The sequence below is a fragment of the Bison bison genome, unplaced genomic scaffold (assembly GCF_000754665.1).
Source record: "Bison bison bison isolate TAMUID 2011002044 unplaced genomic scaffold, Bison_UMD1.0 scf7180017859304, whole genome shotgun sequence".
NCBI classification, from domain to species: Eukaryota; Metazoa; Chordata; class Mammalia; order Artiodactyla; family Bovidae; genus Bison; species Bison bison.
The window spans coordinates 609,727-635,498 of record NW_011489876.1 but is presented as its reverse complement, the minus strand read 5'-3'; the positions used below and the strand labels follow the sequence as shown (position 1 = coordinate 635,498).

The 25,772-nt window shown below is 43.7% G+C and overlaps 1 protein-coding gene across 1 annotated transcript in view; it reads left to right on the top strand.

The window, feature by feature from the left end:
- Positions 1 to 25,772, top strand: part of ADAMTSL3 (ADAMTS-like 3) — a 381,686-nt gene that overhangs the window by 301,258 nt on the left and 54,656 nt on the right. The window contains exons 20-22 of the mRNA XM_010831002.1: positions 3,377 to 4,448; positions 11,369 to 11,496; positions 14,102 to 14,230. Of these exons, the coding sequence (XP_010829304.1) occupies positions 3,377 to 4,448; positions 11,369 to 11,496; positions 14,102 to 14,230 (1,329 nt within the window). The remainder of the gene's footprint in view (positions 1 to 3,376; positions 4,449 to 11,368; positions 11,497 to 14,101; positions 14,231 to 25,772) is intronic.

The following is a 25,772-nucleotide window of genomic DNA, read 5'->3' as shown; positions in this document are numbered from 1 at the left end:
CTTCTGTCCATGGGATTCTCAGGCAAGAATACTGGAGCGGTTTGCCATTCCCTTCTTCAGGGGATCCTCCTGACCCAGGGATCAAAACCAGGCTTTCTGCATTGCAGGCAGATTCTTTCCCCTCTGAATTGCCCATGCTAATAAAAAAGGAAATAAGCAAGACTAATATAGAATTATGTCTTGAATTTTACATTTCCATCATATGCAGGCACAAATTTAGCTCTAAACTTGATAACATAAGTGCTGTCTTGGAAAAGGCAACCTGGTCCTTGACACAGTTCAGGGTTCATTGGGTAGGAAATGAATGAATTACTTGGAGGAAATACAAGGATTCCTGATGGTAAGACCACAAAGCATCCTCCTGCTTTCTCCTACAGAGGACACTGCATGTTGTAAAGATTTTGGCAGGGTTCTCACAGAAAACACAGTGGCTGTTTCTTATTTTCCCTTCCCTGTTCACCAGTAGCAGCCCATCAAATTATCTTTGAGTTAACCCAGTGAGACTCTCTGGGGTGGTGGTTCTCAATCTTTGCTCTACATTTCAGTCTCCTGGGGAGGTTTTACAAATTTTGATGCCCAGGCTTCTGTTCCCCATAGAACATGGAGAGTGGGACCCAGGGTAGTAAAATTAAAAAATAATAACAACAGGTGCTCCTAATTGGCAGCAAAGTTTGAGAACCACTGCCTCTAGTCAGAGTTGATACTGAAACTCTACACACCAGTATGTGTTATTGTTGTTCAGTTGCTAAGTCCTGTCTGACTCTTTGGGAGTCTATATGATTTGGGAAAGTAGAGAAATACTTCCAGGTGATTAGTCAATAGCCTTGGCCTGAACCCCAGGACTGTCTCCCAGCTGCTTGGACTCTTCTGCTGGGAGTGGTCCAACTTCCTCATAATGTACACTGTCGGGAGAGGAGACACTCGGAGCAGCAGTGTTACAACAAGACCTGGTACAGGGCTATAGCTGCCATCTGTTGCAATGGATCGAGCCCTGCTATTATGAGTGGCATCTCTGGGACTTCCCTGGTGTTCTAGTGGCTAAGACCCCATGCTCCCAATGCAGAGGGCCTGGGTTCCATCCCTGGTCATGGCACTGGATCCCACATGCCACAACTGAAGATCCCACATGTGTCAACTAAGACCCAGTACAGCCAAATAAATAAATGTTTAGTTGCCAAATCGTGTCCTACTCTTTGCGACCCAATGGATTGTAGCCCACCAGGCTCCTCTGTTCGTGGGATTTCCCAGGCAAGAATACTGAAGTGGGTTGCCATGTCCTTCTCCAGGGGATCTTTCCAACCCAAGGATCTCCTGCAAGGATCAACCCATGTCTCCTGCATTGCACGCAGATTCTTTACCACTAGAGCCATGGGCAAAGCCCAGTGTTTGCAAGTCAAAGTGTTAGTACCTCAGTCATGTCCAAATTCTTTGTGACCAAGGGGCTTGCTAAAAAAAAAAAAAAAAAAAAAGATGGCATCTCTGCCTATAATAATGGGTAAACCACAAATTTAGCAGGAATCCTCCTCCTGCTTTTGACCACTATTGAACAGCAATAAGTTTAAAATTCTGTGTTGCCAACCTAAAAAGAAATCTTTATGTCTTAACTGACTGAGGAGATCCTGATGTCCTCTGTGAAGCATCTCTATCCCAACAGGTGAACACATACACACGACAGGCCATCTGGCTCCACTTCAAGCTGATCCGAGGGGGAGGGAGAGTTCCCTGGCAGAACCTTGGACAAGGGGCCTGGCCTAGAAATGGCATCTCAGTGGAATTTGTGTGCAGACTTGTTACGCCTGTCCCTCATTTAGAACACACTCTACTGCAGAAGTTGTGCATCTACCCCTGCTGTTTTTCTGAACCTACTGCCACCCCACACCAAAGCAGGCAGCAACTAGACCCTAACGGGATCATGAACCACCCAAGAGAAGTCAAGAGTTATTCCAACAAGCACAATCTGGGTAGTGTCCAGGGCCTGAGAAGTCTGTCTTAAGTGGACTTCCCTCTGGTGATCTAGCGATTAAGACTCCACACTTCCATTGCAGGGGGTGCAGGTTTGATCCCTGGTCAGGGAACTAAGATCCCACATGCTGTGTGGCAAGGCCAAAAAGTTTCAAAGACAAAAACAGAAATGGAGTTTCAATCTAGTTCTTCTCCCAACATACCCCTACCAGTGTTACAGCCGTAACCATTGCAAGAACCATAACTGGTTCCTCTGAGGCCCTTAGGCCCCTGTCTCATGACCTTAATTCCACAGTATCATTGATGTGAGTCCAGTCTCTCTTCTGTCACTCCCTGGTGCTTCCTGCCCTCTAGCCCATGGACCTACATACATCTTCAAAGAGGAATCAGACTCCCACCCACATCACATGCCCCTACCTACTCACTTCAGTATCACCCCAGAATGCATTGAGACCTTCCTTCCTGCAAGTGAGTGGTGGTGCGGGGGGTGGGGGTGGGGCGGCGGAGGGCAAGTGGGGGAGGGAGAAGAGCTGCTTCTTTTGGGGGATGGGATCTAGGGAGCATCTTCTCTGGCCTCCACCCAGGAACAAGGAAGAGTCAGCCCACCTGTGATGCCTCGCTGCTTGCCCTGTTGATGCTGGCTGGACCCGCCTTTGTCAGCTGACTAATAATGTCTGAGAGCTCATACATCCCACTACTGTGCCCTTGATAAAAATGCTCTGACTTCTCATATTCCTCCAGTGAAGGTGTTAATATCACCTGAGAAAACTGAGGCTCAGAGAGAGTAGATCACTTATTCAGATGGTAGTGCTGAGATTCACTTTCACCGTTCAGCTGGCTTTCAGGTGCCAGTTTGAGCTTTTCTTCTTCCATCACTGGCTTATTCAGGCCCCCATGCTAGTTTCACTGATCTGCTTGGGTGATCTGCTGTGGTTCCCAGCTGCATCCTCCTTTTCAGATCCTTCAAATACATTCACTCACCTCCCCATACTCACTGCCTCCTTCAGATTTTGGGTATCCTTGGCTGAGCCATACAAGATCCTCAAGAGCCTCCCAAATGGTGGAGGCCCCACACATCAGACGTCCCCTTATTGATGGAAACATTTAACCATTTAACCTCATGCCTCCCCAAACCAAAGGCTCCTTTATAAAATAACTGACATGATTTCATGCAATTCATTCAATCTTGCATTCTTTGCTGCTAAAGTGATATTTGTGAAATTTGTCCCAATCTATGGATATGTATATATATACATACATATATAGCATAAATAACAATATATATATATATTTTTTCAGTTCTCAAATGTTTTAGAAGAGAAAAGAATTTGCTGATTTCTGTCAGCCTTGGAAGAGTATGGACAAATGTCATTATAAAGATATTTGTGTTTTTCTTTCTTTATTTTTCCAACAGAAATGAAACCAGAGATGAAGGCCAGAGTCAGGGAGCAGGGTCCTCAGATCCTTGGTGTCCAGAGAGTGTACATCCAGACAAGGGAAGAGAAGCGCATTAACCTGACCGTCGGGAGCAGAGCCTACCTGCTGCCCAACACATCTGTGATTATTAAGTGCCCAGTGCGACGATTCCAGAAATCTCGGATACAGTGGGAGAAGGACGGCCGTTGTCTGCAGAACTCCAAGCGGCTTGGCTTCACAAAGTCAGGTTCGCTGAAGATTCACAGCCTTGCGGCCCTCGACATTGGTGAGTACCGGTGCATCGCAGGCCCCGCACAGGAGACTGTGGTGCTTAAGCTCATTGGCACCGACAACCGGCTCATTGCACCCCCAGCCCTTGGTGGGCACACCAGGGAATATCCTGGGATGGACAACAACGAGGCCAATAATTTGGGAGCCACGTGGCATAAGATGAGGCTGATGTGGAACAACAAAAACGAGCTTTACCTGCACAATGGCCAAATTAACAATCAGTCTCTCTTGAGAGCTCTGTTGGGCCACTGCAGCCCTTCTGCAGGAAACGCCAACTCCTGGGAGTTTGAAAACAAGCAGTTTGAAGCAGCAGTTAAACAGGGAGCCTATAGCATGGAGACCGCCCAGTTTGATGAGTTGATCAGGAACATGAGCCAGCTCATGGAAACGGGGGAGATCAGCGATGACCTGGCATCCCAGGTGATATATCAGCTGGTGGCCGAGTTAACCAAGGTGCAGCCTGCACATGCGCACTGGAGGGGCATCCCTGGAGAGGCACCTCCCACGGCTCAGCTAAGGGGGGAGACTGGAAGTGTGCCCCAAAGCTCGAACTCCAAAAACTCAGGCAAGCTGACATTCAAGCTGAAGGGACCTGTCCTCTTGAGGCAGAGCCAACCCACCTTGATTTCCTTTAATAAAACAGTAAATTCAAGGATTGGAAATACAGTCTACATTACAAGAAGGACGGAGGTCATCAACATACTGTGTGAGCTTGTCAGCCCCAGTGAGGCCACCTATACGTGGACCAAGGATGGAGCACTGTTACAACCCTCAGAAAAGTAAGTACAATCAGAGTACAGTGTTTACTCTGAGATGCCTTCTAAATGGATCTTCCAGATTTCCTTAAAATATTGTCAAATTCCTTCTCCTAAGAATGTGCTTCCAACAGGATCCTTTGGAAAAGAAACACCAAAATGTTAGGGCATGGCATTCACATACTCATTGGAATTCTAAAAATGAAATTGTACCATCACAGTCACTACCATGAAGGTGTAGTGCCAAACTGGATACCATAAGATTAAATGTAAGCGTCTACAGACTCTCGCTTTTCAGGTCACTTAATACTTAAAAATAAGATCAGGGACTTCCCTGGTGGTCCAGTGGTTCAGACTCTGTGCTTCCAATGCAGGGGGCACAGATTTGATCCCTGGTCGGGGAACTAAAATCCCACATGCTACGTGGTGCAGCCAAAAAATTAAAAAATTATCCCTCCAAAAAAGTGAAATCAATCAGGCCATTAAAAAAACATACTTGCAGTTCTCTTAGAATATGCAGGAACTGCAAGAATCTTCTATATCTGGGAGATGTGGTGTCTCGTTTGAACTCACACCAGCCCTATGAGTCTGGCAGGGCAGGAGTTGATACTTTCTCAATGAGATCATTGAGGAACAGAATCTCATGACTAATTCATGGCCAGTCAGAAGCAGGGGCCACGTCATCTGGACCCCGCCAGGGGTGTTAGAGGGTCACACAAATAATAGCTTTGGTAGAAAGATTACCTGAAGTCATTTTCTAATATCAGGCAATGATTTATGTCACAAAACCGAAAAGTAATGATAAGGATCAAAGTTTTTTGAGATGTTTGAAGCAGTATTCAGTCACTTTATTTTATTGTGATAACTATCCATGTCAGTGAGAAAATGTCGCATTTCATTCATTTTACATAAAATAATGGAATAATAGAAACATTCACTCATTTTGTCTTCTCTACTGTCTCCAAATCTTGCTGTTAACACACACAGGGCTGTAGACATCTTGCTTTCTTTCAATTTGCATTCAACAGCTCCTTATCCACCTCCAGGGATTTTTCAGAGACATAGATGTTAAATTGTTTTGCAAACCATAAGGTACTTTAAAAATGCAAGTTTTATTTTTATCATCCTTTTTTTTTCTGCATCACCTAATGTGTGAAGCATTAAAAGAAATCTAGGTAAAATTCAATTTTTATATCACTGGACTGTCTTAGAATGGAAAGATAGAACAAATCTAATTTTAAATTCTTTTGCCTAAAACTCTGAACATTAGAGTATAATGTAGTTTTTGAAGTGGAATAAACCTTCCAGATCAACTAACTTAGCAGTTCTCAAATCTTTTGGTTTTAGGACTCCTTCAAACTTAAAAAAATGATGAGAAGCCAAAGAACTTTTGTTAATATGAATTAACTTTATGTTAATATGTTAACATATCTCATGATGTTTATGCTGTTAGAAATTAAAACCATGAAACATTTTAAATAGCTGTTTGTTAATCCATTTAGAAGTAACAGAAGTAAGCCCAATTCATGTTTATGTAAATAACATAATTTTTGAAAAGCAGTATTTTAAAGATTAATGATAATGACATTGTTTCACATCTCTGCCAATCTCTTTAATGTCTGGCTTAATGAAACATAGCTGGGCTTTCTCCTCAATGCTTCTACATTCAGTCTGTTGCCATATGTTGTTTTAATTGAAGTTTATGGAGAAAATTGTGCTTCATACATATATAAACAGGTTAGTTGGGAGGATAAGGAATACATTCATAATCTTTTAAGGTAATTATGGCTATTCTTCTTTAATGCTACACTAAAAATAGACAAGCAGTAGTTTCTTAAAGGTTAGGTGGGATGTGGAATCTAAAACCATGTTAAAGAGATTTTGGTAGTCTGTTACAATGAAATCTGTTGCTTTATCTTGTTCTTTGAATGGATCTTTTAACTAGACTAGATTTTATAACATCATACATTGGTCATTTGGAAAGTGTTGGCTGACTGAGTTATACACATCTTCCAAATGTTAACACGTTCCATCATACAATACCAAAAATATGCGTATTCTTTAATATTACTATCCCAACTTTTCAGAAAAGTCTTTGAGCTTTGGGAAGCAGTCAGACTCACAGTGAGCATGACGGATTTTCTGAAATTCTAATTTTCCCTCGGAAGCTTGAATTTTATCATCGGCAACAATTACTGTCAGTTGTTTTCCTTGCATTGGCCAGCTCATTTTTGTTCATTAAAAAAATATATCTTCCAAATACCTAAATCCAAATAACCCTGGCTTATCTGTCAGTCATTATTTCAAGTAAAGTAGTATGCCATGAAAAAGGAGCTATTCAGCTAGCAATTCAAACAGTCACACCCACAGACTTTGGCAGACAGCAGAGGTATGGTGTGTATTTCCTGTTTTGTTGTACAGAATGTTAGAAAACTTACACTCGGGGGTAGAGATTTAGTGAAATAATAAGTTCTACTGCTTCATGAAGGATATTCTTATGGGAAATTGGCATTTTGTTTTTACTGCAAGTGTGTGGTAGCCAGAATACAGTAGCTACTGGTACAGTTTGCTGCCACAGCTTTGATTCCATTCTGGTGCCAAGTTTTATCCACAACTGCTTTTACTATCAGTGCAAATATCAACACTCACAGTGAAAAAGGCAAATAACGGTATAGTGTCAATATTTACTATTATGAAAATAGTTTTGACCTCACGGATCCCTGGGATTCAAGGACCACCCTTTCAGGATTGCTCAACAATTTCACTTTAGAAATTATAAGGAACATAAGCCAAACCCAAATTGAGGAACATTCTATTTTTTATCAGTAGTCCTCAAAACTGTCAAAGTCATCAAAAAAATGGAGGGGGTGGGGGAAAGGCAGAAAAATTGTCACAGACCAGAAGAGACTAAGGAGACACAATGTCTAAATACAATATGATGTCCTGAATGGGAGATTGTGCAACAGGATAGCAACGTTAGTGGGAAAACTAATGAAATCTACATAAAGACTGAAGTTTTGTTAACAACAGTGATGGACCGATGCTGGTGCTTTAGTTTTGATGAAAGTATCACGTGCTGAAGATGTTCACGTCAGGGAAAACCAAGAAAGAAGGAGATAAGAACCCTCTGTACTGTCCTGGTTGCTTTTCTGTAATGCCAACATCATTCCAAAATAAAGTTTATTAAAAAAAAAAAAGAAAGAAACTATAAGGAAACAGAGGCTGAGAAAGCTGATCAGCTGATTTGTGGCCATAAAGTACTGGAGGGATGTGGTGGAAGACCGTGGTTAGTTCAAGTCAGTGTTTGTTGAACTGAGTTGATTTGTGATCGTCTGACTTGCTCAAGTGGAATTTGCATTAGTTTCTGTGGCTGAGGCTCCTGAAGATCCCATAAAGATTCTGCCATCCTAAATCAGACCTGTTTCTGCATACTTTAAGAACCAGCCCTTTGACACTGAAGCAGTTCTACTTGGCTAGTAAGAGTTTTTGGTTTTAATATTTTAAAGGAATTTTTAAAAGATTTATTTTTATTTCCATGTTTTCTCTAATATATCTAATTAATTTTTTCAACTTACGTTTAAATTTCTTTATGCAAGAAAAGTTCTCCGGTTTAGATATATTTTTCTGACTCTTACAAATCTTTTCAACTGAAGTCATGCAGAAATGGAATGATGTTTGCAAGCGCCCCTCTCCAATAGGAGGCAACAGTGTAGGCGTGGAGTGCATTTAGACACCAGCTGAGTAAGAGATCACAGCTAGGAAGCAAAGGCTGTGGGTGGATTCCCTAGGGGTGACGTCTGTGAAGAGGTCAACTTCATTATCACTTCAAGTAAAGAATAAGATTTTGTGGTGGAGGTCAAGATCAGATTCCTTAAAGAACTCTACCTTTTGGTTCTCCAGCCCAGGGACTGGTCCAGCCTGGATCCTGGGTGACATCACCTGTCAGAAAGGTTCATGTGTGCTCAGCTTTTTCTCAGTGACTTTTTGCTGTACTGTAAAACTGCGGCCCTAAAAGGAATCCTTTGAGAATTGCTAAATCATACAAACATACATATGAAATAATTTAAGAAAAGATTTTCATGTATAAACATTTGTCACGTAGAGTTGTTAGTTTTACTTTTTTTACTTTTTTTCTTAATCAACTGTTCCTTAACAGGGATTTGACAGTGAGAGCCTGGCCCTGGTCATAGCTACCTCTGCCTTATTCCTGTTTTTGTTCTGGGCAATTCAGCTGTTTTGGTTTCTTCCCACCTTTGTATACTTCATTTGTGGGTTGCATGGGAACTTGCATTCTCTAGTACATTCATTCTCTACCATTATTCAGTTCTACTGTAGTCATTCATACACTGAGTCATTAAATGTTTTTGAAAACTTGCTATATAAAAGGTACTGTGCTAGGCATTGAAAATGCACAGCTGTGAATAAGATCTGGTCCCTGCTTTTGAAAAGATCACAATCTCATGAGAATAAAAAGATATTTCATCAAATAAATATATGAACCAAACCAGAAGGAGCCCAGAGGGAGAAGAAGATAACTCTAGGAGTATTGGGGAAAGCTTTACAAGGGAAATTACATTTGCTCCAGGACTCAGTGGGTAAGTCAGAGTTGCCAGAAGTGGGGAAGGGCATTCCAAATAGAGTGAACAACATATGCAAAAGCTCAGGGTGATGAAAGACCATGGAATGTTCTGGAAACTGTTAGAGGTTCTTTATGGCTACAGCAGAGGGTAAGCAAGCAATGTAAAGTGACAGGAAATGAAGTGGCCCAGTTCAGTTCATGAAGAAACATAGAGTATTTAGCAGTTGATCAAAGCAGTCAGTCATGCTTAAAATCTTGCATGTTAGACTTCAGCATTAGGCAAACCAAGAACTTCCAGATGTCCAAGCTGGGTTTAGAAAAGGAAGAGGAACTAGAGATAAAAATTTCCAAGATTTGCTGGATTATAGAGAAAACAAGGGAATTTCAGAAAAACATCTATCTCTGTATCATTGACTACGATAAAGCCTTTGACTGTATAGATCATGACAAACTGTGGAAAACAGAATACCAGACCATCTTCCCTGTCTCCTGAGAAACCTGTATGAGGATCAAGAAGCAACAGTTAAAACCCTGTGTGGAACTAGATCAAGAAAGGAGTACGAAAGCGCTGTCTGCTGTCACCCTGTTGGTTTAATCTATACACCGATCACATCATGAGAAATGCTGGGCTGGATGAGTTACAAGCTGGAAGGTGGGAGAAACATCAACAATCCCAGATATGAGGATGATACCACTCTAATGGCAGAAAGTGAAGAGGAACTAGAGAGCCTCTTGATGAGGGTGAAGGAGCAGAATGAAAGAGCCGGCTTTAGACTAGATAGTAAAAAATCTAAGATCATGGCTTCTGGCCCCATTACTGCATGGCAAATAGAAAGGAAAAGGTGGAAGTAGTGACAGATTTCCTCTTCTCGGGCTCCAAAATCACTGCAGACGGTGACTGCAGCCATGAAATCAGAAGACGATTGCTTTTTGGCAGGAAAGTGATGACAAAACTAGACAGTGTTTTGAAAAGCAGAGGCATTATTACTCTGCTGACAAAGGTCTGTATAGTCAAGGCTTTGGTCTTCCCTGTGGTCACATACGGTTGTGAAAGCTGGACTGTAAAGAAGGCAGAAGTAAAGAAGGCAGAACACCAAAGAATTGATGCCTTTGAACTGTGGTGCTGGAGAAGACTTCTGAAAGTCCCTTGAATAGCAAAGAGATCAATCAGTCAATCTTAAGGGATAACAACCTGAATATTCACTGGAAAGACTGATGCTGGAAAAGATGTAGGGCAGAAAGAGAAGAGGGCATTAGAGGATGAGATGGCTGGATGGGATCACCAATGCAATGAACATGAACTTGGGCAATCTCTGGGAGATGGTGAGGGACAGGGAGGCCTGGCGTGCTGTAGTCCATGGGGTCACAAAGAGTTGGACACAACTGGGCACTGAACAGTAACAACAACAGAACAGTCCATAGTGCTAAGATCTGTAAAGTGGGAAGAAGGCAGGTAAAAAAAATAGTATATGGACTGCTGATCCAGATAATCTATTAGCAACTTCAAATCAATAAGAAAAAATTAAAATTAAAGGGAAACAAGTATTCTTTCCCATCCCCTCAATCAGTATCTCACCTGTGAGGATACTCTTGACCAGCTCTGATTTTCTAGGTGGTATTTACATGCAGGTGTTTGTGAATATCAATAATTGGGAAACCATAAAGGGTTCACACAGTATAGCCCTGATTCTGAACAGCATGCTCAAAACCCAATATAATGCAGCAGTAGCTTTGTTACTTCCACTGAACTTTTCCTACCATGAGAAAATAACCATTGCCAGGGAGCAGTAACTAAAGGTCCACTCACTTCCAGCGTGAAAATCTGAACTGAAAAAATCACATCTGTAGTCTGTTAGAAAGGCTCAGGGCAGAAAATGAGGGCTTAACCTCCAGCAAACTAACACTTACTAGTTTGTCTTTTTTTAAACGTGGTAAATTAAGCATTGAGTCCATCCAGAAGAGTCTGTTCTCATGCAGAGTGAGGTAGAAGTCTGGATCTCTGAGCATAGTCCAGCTCTACCATCTCAGTGAGTTTCAACCAAGAAGAGTGACTTTTCCACACTCCAGTCTATATGTTGCTGTTTAGTCGCTAAGTTGTATCTGACTCTTTGCGACCCCACAGACTGTAGCCTGCCACGTTCCTCTGTCTATAGGGTTTCCCAGGCAAGAATACTGGAGTGGGTTGCCATTCCCTCCTCCAGCTCCAGTCTACATAGTGGTCTGCTTATAGGCAGGAAGCTCAACAAGATTATCTTCTGGATCCTTGCCAGCCTAAAGTCAATGTCTTCATTCTCTGTGGGTCGCTGTGATTCTCAAGTAGTTCAGTGTGTCACATGAACACATCCTCTTTCTAACTGTTCTACAGAGTCATTTTGGATGGAATGGGGAAAATGCAGATACGGAAACCTACAAAGAAAGACCAAGGAATATATGGATGTGCTGTAGCTAATCATCTCGGTTCAGATGTGGAAAGTTCTTCTGTGCTGTATGCAGGTAATGCCCGTTATGCAGCCTGGAGTGCCTGGGTGTGGTTTGGTTTTTTAACATTAAACTCTGGAGCAGCAGTTTCCATGCTTCACACAGCAGAATCACCAGGGAAGGGGATGTTAAAACAGAGATCTCCAGACCCCATTCCCAGGGGTTCTGACACAGCAGGCTTAGAGTGGAGTCTGAGTATGTGCACTTTTTTTGGCCTTGAGGCAAGTGGAATCTTAGTTCCCCAACCTAGGATCAAACCCATGACCCCTGCACTGGAAGCGAGGCGTCTTAACCACTGGAACACCAGGGAAGTCCCAGAATGTGCCTTTTTAACATGTTCCCAGGTTATGCCAACACTGCTGGCCTAAGGACCACGCTTTGAAAACAGCTGCTCTAGAGTTCACTTTCTAAGAATTGGAAATTAACAAGATGGAGTTTAATTGGTGGTGTTAATAGTGCTGACTTTTTGTTTTTAAAATGCCACCATCCAACAAAAGAGATAATTATCCTTTAAAGGTTGGCGTATACCTCCCAATGGCACTCCTCTGCTCAATCCTTAAAAACACTTTCAGGAAATTGTCATTGTAAATTAGTGTAAATTGTCCCAGGAGGTAGACAAACTCATTTTAATATTAAAGTGTGCTTTTTGATGAAGGAACATTTTTAGCTGGCAAAGTTGTAAGCAATGCTTCCTTGTGGCAGGCTCATGTTCTGGGATCAAAAATCAAATAAGAAAGTTACCCTCCAACTCTCTGCTCTGTGGTTTCTGGTATCTATGGCTCAAATAATTAAGATAAGATGAGGAGAAAGACAATTATCTGGGATTGGAACCCAGCATTTAGACAGCCAAGCATTGATGTAGGCAGTCCATCACATCTATAATCTGAGGAGGTGGGACCAATTGATTTTCAAAGCTCCTTGAATCTGCATGGCTTGGTGCCCCATCCCTCTCCTGGCTGCATTCCCATGGTAGGGCCTTCACACCTTGATTTCCTGCGCCTTGATCCTCCTGGATGATTCTCCTCTGCGAGCATCTGCTCCTTTCCAGAAAACCTCAGTTTTGAGGTTCTGGATTGTTGGGAGGAACAGAAGGCTCTCTTGCAGCTCGCAAGTTTCCTCGTAAGTCCATCCCAGGATAGCCCAGATTCATGGGAGAGCTGGTGCAAGGCCATAAGGGCCAGAGGACACAAGACAACGACAGTCCTTTCTCAGCCCAAGAGCCCCTGTATTTTTAACTCTGAGCATACCGTTTCAGTGCCCCAGGCGCTCCAGGAACAAATGGAACATTTGGTCACCTGAACATGATCATTCCCAAATTCTCTTCTGCAGAAGACATGGTTACCAAACAGCTAAATGTTGTTACTCTTTCACTTGCTATGCATTAGTGATAAAAAAAAAAAAGTAAAGAAATATGTGAGAACTTCCCTGGTTGCCCATCGGTTAAGAATCTGCCTTCCAATGCAGGGGATGTGGGTTGAATCCCTGGTTGGGGAACCAAGATCTCACATGCTTCTGGGAAACTAAGCCCACGCACTGCAACCACTGAGCCTGTGTGCCACAATCAGAGAAGCCTGTGTGCTGCAGTGCAGACCCAGCACAGCCCCCTCAACCAAAAGACATATGACATGGCCTCTCCCTCCAAGCACTTACATGCTAAGGTGGAGGAGGGAAACCAGCCATGGCAGTAGCTCTGTGGTAGAGGACTGTGGCCTTCCCTGACCCCCACATGCTCCTGAGAGGCCCCTGGGTAACCAGCGCGTTTCTGTACCTCATCACCCATTACCCTGTAATTGGTAGACCCCTACATACTCCTGAGAGACCCATGGGCAACTAGCACCTTTCTCTACCTCATCACCCATTACCCTGTAATGGTAGTGGTGTCTCCCACCAGTCTCTGAATTGATTGAGGACAGGAATGTTTGTGTTCCAACTTGGTATTTCCATTGTCCAGCCCAGGCACAGAGTATATTTCCTGAATGACTTCATAAATGAATCTGGTAAAAGTACATGGTTCTTAAAATCCAGGAAAGTAAAAGTCTGTGAATGAGTTCCTGATTCTTTATGACCTTGTTTTTATTATTTTTTTTCCATGCAAGTTTGGTGCAGGTTTCATTCACATTTTCCTTCCAGAAAGAGAGTCAGATGGTCCCAGGACCTGGTGTGTTTTGGTCCTGCCTTTACTCATCCAAGGATGCATCATAGAGATGTCACTCCTGCCCTGCCATGCCTTTCTCCAAATGAATTTCTGACTTCCTTCTTTTTCAAATGATCAAAGAGGATTTAATCCTCTAATTTATCACCTAATTTTATCCTTTAATTTATCCCCAGTTTTGGTTATAAAGCCAAAATATCCTCACAGTCTGTACATGGTGGTTGCAATGCCTCTTTGTAGATATCTCTTTGTAGATATCTCTTTGTAGATATCTCAGCTGTGCGTCTGTCCATTGAGCACCTCCAGCCTGTGAGTGTGCAAGTCCCCGTGGGGCACCACGGGGGATGCGGACCGAGCCAGGAGTCTGCACCTGCTCTCCAGGAGCTTGGCAGAGCTTACCAAATGCAGTGCGGTCACTCAGAGCAAAAGCCTGAACCTAACAGAGTTTCCTGCTCCCTTTGAATTAAGAGGCCCCTGTCATCTTGTCTGTTGGAAGAAACATCACCAGACCAGAGCGTGGCCATCTCTCCATTGTGATTGGCGGCTTTGTGGAGGCACCCCTGCAAGCAAATGTGACCATACAGTGTCCTGTAAAAGGTAAGTGTGGCCATTTATAGTGCAAGGGCACAGGCCAGCCCAGGGTGGCCAGGAGGCGCCAGCTAGCATTTTGGTAGCTCAGACAGTCCTGTGGGCTTAAAAATCTGATTTTTCAGTACCCTGACAGAAGATCTGTCTCACAAGAGCGAGCATACACCAGGTCATAAGGCTGGTGTGTAAGATAGAGTACAGTTTACTCATTCTCAGTGAGGGCTAGGAGGATGTGAACACAACTTCCCTGTAGCCGGCATGTTCATACTGGCCAGACCACAGCTCTCCGTCCCTGTGGCACGTCTGCACAAAAGGCCAACTTCTAGCAGGTAATTGCCTAGAGAGTACAGAATCAGAGCGAGGAGCTGTGTGGGAAATCATTAGCTGTGTCTTCCAGCTTGACCAAGGCTGTGCTGGAGAAGGCCAAGTCAGCAAGCGGGACTGTCAGGGTCCTCTGGCCTAGTCTGTCTGTCCTGGACTGTCCTTGGCTGAGCGTCACCATTCTATTCCTCGGTGGCTCTTTCTGCTCTGTTTGCAACAGCCGATAAACCTTCGTTCTAACTGATTCATCTTTTCTTTAAGATAAACTACATTTTCATCCGATCTCATCTTAATCTAGGGCCATTCTATCTCTTTAAACCACTGATTCTTAAGACTTAAACTGAGCCTGTGCATCCCCAAACTGAGATCAATATCATAAACTCCTCAAAATGAAGATCTACTGTTTTAAGGTGACCTTGCATATGCCTATTTTCGACTGTGCATTGATTAAATTCTTTGTGCTAAGTTGCTTCAGTCGTGTCCAACTCTGTGTGACCCCATAGACGGCAGCCCACCAGGCTCCCCTGTCCCTGGGATTCCCCAGGCAAGAACCCTGGAGTGGGTTGCCATTTCCTTCTCCAATGCATGAAAGTGAAAAGTGAAAGTGAAGTCGTTCAGTCGTGTCCGACTCCTAGCAACCCCATGGACTGCAGCCTACCAGGCTCCTCCGTCCATGGGATTTTCCAGGCAAGAGTACTGGAGTGGGGTGCCATCGCCTTCTCTGAAATTCTCTGTAGAGAACTGTATTTGCCTGGTTTCCACATTCTTTTGGGATACCTGTAGTTGCAGCCACTTAAGATGAGTCTCGCCAAGGCCAGAGAGCCCAGGGTAACCTGAGGAGCCCTTACTGCTGGTCCGGGTACCACAGAAAAGGTACATGTGATGGCAGGATTCTAGAGCACAGCCTTGCAGCTCTGAGGCTCTGCCTCCCTGTGATGGTCACTTAACTGTCATGTTTCTGGAACTGCACCTCCGGCTTCACCAACAGTGGAAATTTGCTCACCCCCGAGGTATTATTTTTCACCCTTTGTAAGTCCCTGCAGTGTTTGAAGTCCCTACCCGGACTTTTGAAAAATCCCTCCAGCCTCCAAACTGACTCCACCCGCAAATATGTGAGTTTTCTGGCGAAACACACCCACCATTATAGAAGGGCCAGCATTCTCTGGCCGCAGGAAGGAGAAAAGCAGAATGGAACTGTGCAGTTTGCCAAGCCACAAATGTCTAGAATTTCTATGGCCCTACACCTGCAGAGGATTCTGCAAAATAGATCTGACTTCTATTAAGAGAAACCTCAACTTTTAACATTATTTCTAAACTTTTTATTTCCCCATAATAGTTCACAATTAGGCTTGGAGGTGGGGAGGGGGCGGGGGTTGGTGGGGGATGAACCTTTGGAAGGAGTGAGATGTGTTATTTGCAGTCATAGGTCAGGGACTGGATTCAGCGGAAACTCTTCAGGAGGGAAGCCTGCAGCTAACACCATTAAACTTGTCGCGGTTTACTCTCCAGCCAGGCCCCAACAGTGTGTGGGCCGACTCTGACCACTCCAGACTCCTGCAGCCTCTTGGACCCTGTACAGTTCACACTCCCTCGGGCCTCTTCTGCCTCCTCCCTCCCACCTCCCCCGCCCCTGCCCCACTTTCAGCTCTTCCTAGGAATGGGCCCATTTGGTCTCTCTTTACCTGGCAGCCACCCCTACAGACCAGACCCCAGGAACTCATCAGGAGTCCTTTCCTTTTCAAAATAAACACCTCATTGTGAGTTGTGTGCCATTTTAAATAAGCCTGAAGTGAACTTACTGTGTTTTCTTATGGACAGAAGCCATAACTAACGTAGCTGTTCATGGAGACTCATATTTTTAGATATAGATGGTGACCCTAGTGTATGATGACAGGTGAGTCACGTGTCTGTCCTACTTGCCTCTCTAAAATGGGAAATAGACTGTATTGGTGGAAGAAGGGATCTTGGCTATTATCTAATTCAGTCTCTGATTTGATAGATGAGGGCATCATAACATTGACAAACTTGAATACTGCTTTCTGAAACTACATTTTCTTTCATGTTGCAAATTGTAATTATTCCTGTCAATCTGTGGTACGTATACATTTTTATTTTTCAGTTGCCCTTAAAATGCTTATACTAATTAGAGTGGGTTTATCTATTCATAAGGAGAAGGCAATGGCACCCCACTCCAGTACTCTTGCCTGGAGAATCCCATGGGTGGAGGAGCCTGGAAGGCTGCAGTCCATGGGGTCGCTGAGGGTCAGACACGACTGAGCGACTTCACTTTCACTTTTCACTTTCATGCATTGGAGAAGGAAATGGCAACCCACTCCAGTGTTCTTGCCTGGAGAATCCCAGGGACAGGGCAGCCTGGTGGGCTGCCGTCTATGGGGTCGCACAGAGTCGGACACGACTGAAGTGACTTAGCAGTAGCAGCATCTATTCATAACTTTTAGACAGATTTATTGGTTCTTTCTTATAGCTTATGTTTTATTTAACCCATGTTGTATAGATATCAATAGTGATTCTCCCTAGTCACACTTGCATGATTTTCTAATAAATGATAGTAAATAATAGGACCTGAGAATCTGTATTTCTAAGGTTAAAAGCTGTAAGTTGCGAGTGTTATTTGTCTTATTTTTATTTTTTAAATTGATTTTTTATTGGGGGTAGTTGCTTTACAATGTTATGTTAGTTTCTACTGACAGCAAAGTGAATCAGTATACATATGTATATTTTCCCCTCTTGTTTTGAATTTCCTTCCCATTTAGGTCACCACAGAGCACTGAATGGGGTTCCCTGAGCTATAGTAGGTTTTCATTAGTTAGCTATGTCATATAGAGTGAAATAAGTCAGAAAGAGAAAAACAAGTGTTATATATTATTGCATATAAGTGGAATCTAGAAAAATGGTATCGATTATCTTATTTGCAAAACAGAAATAGAGGCACAGACATAGAGAACAAATGTATGGACACCAAGTGGGGAAGGGGAGGTGGGATGAATTGGGAGATTGTGATTGTTTTATTCTTTAAAAAAAGAAAAAGAAAGTTTCCTGTAAAAATGAGGGAAGTGGGAGTTTAAACTGCACCCTCTCTGCCACCTTCTGGTAAGAAAGGGAAGCTCATCTGAGGACAATGCCCAGTAAATATCAATAGCTACATATTTTTTCATCTGTTAATGCTTAGTAAGAACATCATTTATCCTATAATTTTCTGTGATGTCTGTGTTGGGTTGCTTGTTATTCTTATCCCTTAAACTCATTAGCAGTGCGGCTGATCTGAGCCTCTGCTCTAAACTATTCTTGTGTGTTGGGCTCCTCTTCAGTCTCTAAGAAACTCTATTGGTCCACAGATTTGGAATGGGGTTAAGCTAGGAAGACGCTTTGGAAAACAGTTTTGCAGTTTCCACAAAAGTTAAGCATATGACCTAACACTTCCACTCCTAAGTATCTACCCAAGACAAATGAAAACACATGTTCACACAAAAACTCATACCCAAATGCTCATAGCAACTTTCTTTTTAATAGTCAAACAGTCAAAGAAACTTAAGTATCCATCAACTAATGAATAGGTAGACAAAATGTAGTATATCCATACAATGAGATTTTATTTGGTCATAAAAAGGAATGAAATATTGACATGTGGTAAGACATGGATGAATCTTTAAAAATCAGGGTTAAGTGAAAGAAGCCAGACATGAAAGATCACGTATTATATGATTACATTTCCATGAAATGTCTAGAGTGGGCAAGTCCATAGAGACAGATTGGAGGCTGCCAGTGGCCAAAAGGAGAGGAAAATGCAGGAGAGTGGAGAGTAATGACTAATAGGCATGGGTGTCTCTTTGGGGGTGGTGAAAATGTTCTGAAATGATGTAGGACTGGTGGTTTCACAACTTTATGAATATACTAAGAAAACACTGAATTGTAGACTTTGAGAGGGTGAATTTTATAGTATTTCAGTTATATATTATTAAAATCATAATCATAATACTCACAATATAATAGCATGTTAAGTTTTAAAACCCATGGCACAATCATATATTTTATTTGTGAGCATATGAGAATATGGCAAAAATATACAAACTTTCATGGAAAGGACATGTATGTACCAATGTCAGGATTGTTGGTACTGCTAGAAGAGAAAAGAAGGAAAAAAGTTTGGGAACAGAACTTTAGCTGTAATGCTTTGTTGTTTAAAGAAAAACTAACAAAATATGGCAAACTGCCTTCTAAAAAATATAAGCTTTAGCGTGGTATAGATTTAAGCCCTACATCCCTGTCGTTTTTCAGCTCCCTACTGATAGGAGGGGTTGTGGGAGATAAGTGGGTTCAGTTCAGTTCAGCCGCTCAGTTGTGTCCGACCCTTTGTGACCCCATGAACCGCAGCCCGCCAGGCCTCCCTGTCCATCACCAACTCCTGGAGTCCACCCAGACCCATGTCCATTGAGTTGATGATGCCATCCAACCATCTCATCCTCTGTCTTCCCCTTCTCCTCCTTCCCTCAACCTTTCCCAGCATCAGGATCTTTTCAAATGATAAGTGGGTAGAAGGTACAAAATTGAGTGCACACAGCATGTGTACAGCAGATGGTAGACGCAGCGTTCTAACCAGGAACATCGGGGCGGGGTACTCCATGAGTTGAGCAGAGAAGAAGGAAAGCCTTTCATATATAAGAGATGGAAATCCGTTTCAGAAGAAATATAGTTTTAAAGGTACTCTCTTAATTGGGGGTTTTTTTAGAGTTAGAATGCTGTGAAATATACCTAGAGTTTTGTTGATGTGTAACTGAATTATTAGCTTTTCTTTACTGGCTTTAATAATGCCAGGGGAGGATTTTGAGAACAGTTTTTGCTGTGCAGCAAGATGATATGCTTGAATTCCTGAGCACAGCCTCATCTCTCTGACAGTTATTTTCCCCCATCAAGTGTTGGTTTATACTGTATGGTGTGGAACCCAATGGCGGTGATTTAACATCTTTAGGTCACAAATCCCTTTGGCTGCCCCCCTGCTCCCCACCCCCCAACAAACACACAAAAGACTCTCTTTCCAGAAAAATACACTTACCCACAACATTTTGCATATAACTTTCAGAATACGTAGCCCTTAACCTAACCCTAACTTGAGTCCCTAACATGTGTCAGCTTGAACAGGCTGTGAGATGAATATCATGGCTATCTTTGTATCGCTAATGAGTAAACATGCTCAAATGCGTGAGCTGAGATTTAGTCCCAAGTCTGTGTGACTCTTGAGGAACTGGAGGGAGGACGAGGCTCTGGACTTGAGGCAGCAAAATGGAGATCCAGGTGATCTAACCAGAGAGGAGAGTGTCAAGGCTGAGGTCTGAGGCAGGCCTGAGGAGGCGCCGCAGCTTGGGGACAAGGTGTCAGGGCCTCAGGCACGGGCAAAACCAGGGCCCAACCTCACTGGAGGACCGTCTGGTGTGGGAGGGCTAGGTTCCAGGCAGAGTCCACCAAGAGGCTGGCCTGCAGGGTGCCAGCCAGCACCAGGCCAGAGGTCTGACCAGGTCTGCCCCACCCCGTCCCCAGGAGGATGGAGGTTCCCACTTGTCTGCAGTAGGAGGAAAGGAACATGGCAAGCCGGTCTGGTAATGACTCTCCACTGCCTCACCTAAGGCTGATACACTTGGGTTATTGGTCTATTGGATGAGAAAGCTCACTTTAAACCAATTATCTATTCTTTGAGGATCTGCTAAAGCTCTATCCTGAATGCTCCTTGAAACATGATTTTCTTCTCATCTTTGATCTATCTCAGTTCCCCATTTGGAGGAAACATGAGTCTCTATACGATCAAGAAGTAGAAAGAAATGCTGGAGGACTGCTTGGTGGTCCAGTGGCTAAGACCCTGTGCTCCCAATGCAGGGAGGCCAGGTTCAAGCGCTGTTCAGGGAACCAGATCTCACAGGCCACAACTAAGAGTTCCCATGTGACTAAAGACCGGTGTGCTGCAGCAGAGACCCAGTGCAGCCAAATAAATTTTAAAAAAGAAATGCTGGAATACGGTATTAAGAGCTAGATGTGCAGAATGAAAAACAGAAAGGGCTGTTCAAGCACCTGGCAAATTTCATTCTTACTGCAAAAGAGCCGTGTGCTTGGGCTTCCGTATCTGCAGAGTCCCGCCATCTCTTAAAATCCCAGGGACGGAGGAGCCTGGTGGGCTGCCGTCTATGGGGTCGCACAGAGTCGGACACAACTGAAGCGACTTAGCAGCGGCAGCAGCAGCTGTGTCTTAAAGCATTCAGACTGCAGCTCTTGTGGGCCAGTCCTGTCATCAGGAACACTGCTTTCATCCCCAGATATCTGCACCTGCTCTTGTCTTTGGTCCCACCAATATGTGTCTGTCCTAAAAACTTCGGACATCCAACCCCATGGTAACCTTTAGCCCTTTACATGGTGAAAACAGCTGACCCACAGGCCTTTGAGCTTGTCATTTCACATTGTACCTGTTTATTCTCTTCCTTGCAAATAACTACCTACCTCTCTTCTATGTACCATCAGCAGACCAGTGGATAAACCAACTTTCTCCCCCAACATAACAGTCTAACTAAAAGACTGCCACATTTTTTCAGTTTTGTGAATTGGACTTCCTTCAGTTCAGTTCAGTCACTCAGTCGTGTCCGACTCTTTGCGACCCCATGAATCGCAGCATGCCAGGCCTCCCTGTCCATCACCAACTCCCGGAGTTCACTGAGACTCACGTCCATCGAGTCAGTGATGCCATCCAGCCATCTCATCCTCTGTCGTCCCCTTCTCCTCCTGCCCCCAATCCCTCCCAGCATCAGAGTCTTTTCCAATGAGTCAACTCTTCGCATGAGGTGGCCAAAGTACTGGAGTTTCAGCTTTAGCATCATTCCTTCCAAAGAAATCCTAGGGCTGATCTCCTTCAGAATGGACTGGTTGGATCTCAATTTAGGAGCCCCTTTAATTTTTCTTATTTTTCATTTATTTATTTCCCCTAGTTCTGTATTTGATAATTCAACACCCATGTGCTTATTTTCATGACTGGCAAGTAATATACAAAAGTCATTTTATTATCATGAATAATGTCAGTTTGAGGCTTCCCTGATGGTTCAGACAATAAAAAATCTTCGTGCAATGCACGGGACCTGGGTTTTATCCCTGGGTCTGGAAAGATCCCCTGGAGGAGGCAATGGCTACCCACTCCAGTATTCTTTCCTGGAGAATCCCATGGACAGAGGAGCCTGATGGGCTACAGTCCATGGGGTCACAAAAAAGTCAGATGTGACTGAGCAACTGACACATACAGTGTCAGTTCAGGCCTGGACGTCACCTCCCACCCCATCCCCCTCTGCCCTGAGAGAGTTTGATTTAATTTCTCTGCCATATGGCCTGAGAATGGGGTTTTTTAAGGCTCCCAAGACGATTCTGATATGCAGCCAAGGTTAAGAACCAGTGCTTTAGCCAGTAAATGGGGCCAAAAAGTCTTCTGGAACTTACCTCAAATGTTCTCAAAATGAGAGCCTCTCCCCCAGGGAACAGTGGGGAACAAGGAGTGAACCGGAGGCTGGGGTTAAAGGGCAGGGCGGGATCCATGCTCTGGGCTTGTTCTGGAGGTGGAATCAGGCATGTCAACACGTTCACAGTTCCGCAAAGGAGAACTCAGCTTCAGGGCCAGAGAGGGTCATGAAGAGCAGCCTTAAGAGAGAGCTTTAAGAATTAGTAGAAATTTTCCAAGTGATAAGAGGGGAGGAAGACACACAGAAAATCTTAGCATTACACACAGTTACATGAAAACAGTGAGGTTCTCTGGGCTGGAGAAGGAGTTGCTGTGAGCAGCAGTACCTGCACGTTGAAGGGCTTTTGTCTTTTCTCCTCCAAGAAGAGTCAAAGCTACGGAGCTGGGGAAACTGAATCTTACTCCCCATCATTCCTAAGGAGAAGGGAACCACTTCACAGAGGAAGTGGAGCAGCTCAGAGACACAAGAGAAGAGTCGATGCCTTGAGGGAGGAGGAAAGGGAACCTTGGGGAGTCAACCGAGCCTTGAGGTTTCACCCCGGGAGCTCCATTGACACCACCCACATGAGGTTCTGTGGGATTTGGTGGGGGCAGGAGGAAGATCAACTTGTAGGTCATGGTACATGACTGCCAAACAAGCCGTACAATTAATGTAGGGACATAATCAAAGCTTTTTGTTTATGCCCCTTTTAAGGGACATATCAAAGCTACTTGTTCATTTACGTCCCAGTGTTATACTGATGGATTACAAGAATTGGAGTATACCAGGAAGGACCTCCAGTGTCCCAAGATTGTCCCCGTTTGAGCTGTTGAGGGATTCCCTGTGTCAGGGTCAGTGGTTTTCACCACTGGTTAACTCCAGTGTGTTATCACTATGCTTGATTTGCACCAGCTTTGACTTTGACTCTTATTCTTCAGGGAACACTGGAGGGGTTTTGGTTTTGAGATAATAGTATGACTCTCACAGGCCCTTTCCAGACTATAAATGGGACCCTGGCAGACACTGTCCAGCAGTGAACTGAGATATGTCTGTCATGAACTATGAGATACAACGTAGTACTCACAAGATGTGACTGTCGGAACTAAAGAGAACTGCTTGGTCCCATGCAGAGTGGGCGTTCAGGGCTGTTGAGAGGTCAAGGATGAGCACACTAGGAAGAGGACTTGCTGGCACCCTTCCTCTGTGGCAGAAAAAGCTCATTTGTAGTATTTACTTATTTGGCTGCATTGGCTTTCAGTTGCAGCACCCAGGATCTTTCCTTGTGGCGCCTGGATTGTCTGGTTGTGGCACCCGGGCTTCAGAGCAAGTGGGCTCAGTAGTTGTGGTGCTCAGACTTGTTGCCTCGAGGCTTGTGGGATCTTAGTTCTCTACCCACGGACCAAACCCAAGTCCCTTGCACTGCAAGGTGGATTCTTGACCACTGGACCCCCAGGGAAGTCCCAAGAATCTCCTTTTCAAAACCTTTGAGGATATGACAGAAAGCAGCACAATGTTGTAAAGCAATTATCTTCCAAAAAAATTTTTTAAAGAAAAAAAAACATCAAGCTGGGGTGAAAAAATAAACACAATTTTAAAAAGAAACCTTTGAGGAAGGACTCTTGATGATGAAACTGGGGGTTGATCTGATGACCCAGGTTGTCTCTAAGGTCCTCAGATCAAATTACTTGGGAACCTGATTATACCAGTCTGTTGACATCATTTTACTAGAAAAGAGGAAGTACTTCCTCTATTTGAAAGAATTCTTTGAATAGTAAAAGCCATAGCCTTGTATGTGGAGGAAGTTCTGGATATGGCTTCCCAGGTGGCTCAGTGGTAAAGAATCCACCTGCCAATGCAGGAGACACAGGAGATGCAAGTTCGATCCCTGGGTCAGAAAGATCCTCTGGAGGAGGGTGTGGCAACCCACTCCAGTATTCCTGCCTGGAGAATCCCATGGACAGAGGAGCCTGGTGGGCTGCAGCCGATGGGGTCACAAAGAGTCAGACACGACTGAGTGCGCACACACACTCTGGATATGGCGTCATCGATGGATGGTCCTTTATAACCAAAACCCATAGTTTTACTGTATTTACTGCCAAAAGAACAAAAGGGTCTACAACTAACTCAGAAGAAGAAAATGCTTTGCAGAATGTCATACACTGTGGAGACCCCACAGTGGAGAAGGGTGTCTACCCTTTGTGCTAGTAGCTTTGAGATATTCTCTTTGACAGTGAAACTGTGGACTCTTGTTTATTTGTCTTCTTTATTAGTAATGATTCCCTTTGTGCCTTGCCTACACTGTATTCGATTCACCTCTAATCTTATAAACCAGCACCATCATTTCTTCACATCCCCTGGAGGAGAGTAATGGTAGCCTAAACTTTCAATTTTCATATGTGGGAAAAAAATACAGAATATTTTCTGAGTGTTGAGTAGCTGGAGGAAACAAACCAATGAACAAAACATACAAGTATAATGTATGTGATCCATTGACAGAAAAATCTAGCATTTTAGAGCAGTCTGAAGAGGCCAAAGGATTTTATAGTGTAGAATATTTCAAGGCCTTTCAAGGATGAAGGAAATGTGTTTTTAAACAGTGACTATTTTAAAGGCACCCCAGAGGTGCAGACGTTTTACAACACGTGTTTCATAGCCCCTCCAGATCTGAACTTTTTTCCCCCATAACATTTGCCTTCCAAAAATGATTTCAGCATTGTGGAAAGAGAACATTGAATATTTCAGAGCTGTAAGTCTTGAGGGAAATAGCCTGTCTTTGAGGTTAGATAAATAAGTTTAAACTATTTCTGATATTTTATAGCTTTTTCAACAGAGCAAACATTTGTAGGTTTGAAAAGCCATAAAGAATTCTGCCCGAGTTTCTCCCAGCCTCTGCAGTTCCTGGAAAACATCCCCATGTGTGGTGGTGATGCTCTAGGTATTGAGATGCTCCTTCCCTCGGTGCTAGAGACCTTTGTCTCCCCTTCGACATCTACAAACTTGCCAACTCTGGCTTTATTTTCTGAAATCCCTTATCTGTGTAGAACATCACAATCTGTGTAAACTCAGTGTCCTATATACCCCTTGCCATGCTGAGTTTTAGGTTTAAAGTGGAATTATCTCTACGTGTGGACACGGGGGGAGAGGAAGGAGAGGGTTAATGGAGAGAGTAGCATGGAAACATATACAGTACCATATGTAAAACAGATAGCTAGTGGGAATTTGCCATGTGACTCAGGAAACTCAAACCAGGGCTCTGTGACAACCTAGAGGGGCGGGATGGAGGTTCAAGAGGGAGGAGACACAGACCTGTGGCTGATCCGTGTTGATGTATGGTGGAAACCAAGACACTGTTGTAAAGCAATTATCCTTCAGTGAACAACAAATGAAGTGGAATGATCTATGATCCCTCTAATTTGCAGGGTTTGGAGATTCCAAAGCCTTCGGGAACTGACTTCCGATCATTCTTGGGGAGCTTGCACTGCCCTGAACCCTCTGCTTCTCATTCACTCTGACACAGACCTGTTGTGGTCTCTCTTTTGCCCTCCATCAGCCAAGAATGCACAACCACTTCCTTGACAAGTTCCTGTTCATAGTAAGACATCCATGAATACCAAGCATTTGGCAAATATTTCAAGAAAAGCCAAAGATTCAGGGGTCGTGACAAAGGCATGTTACCTCTCTCAGCCCTACTCCTCCCTTTTCTTGCTCACCCACAGCCTTCCTGCCCTCACCCCTAACCTCCTGGGACT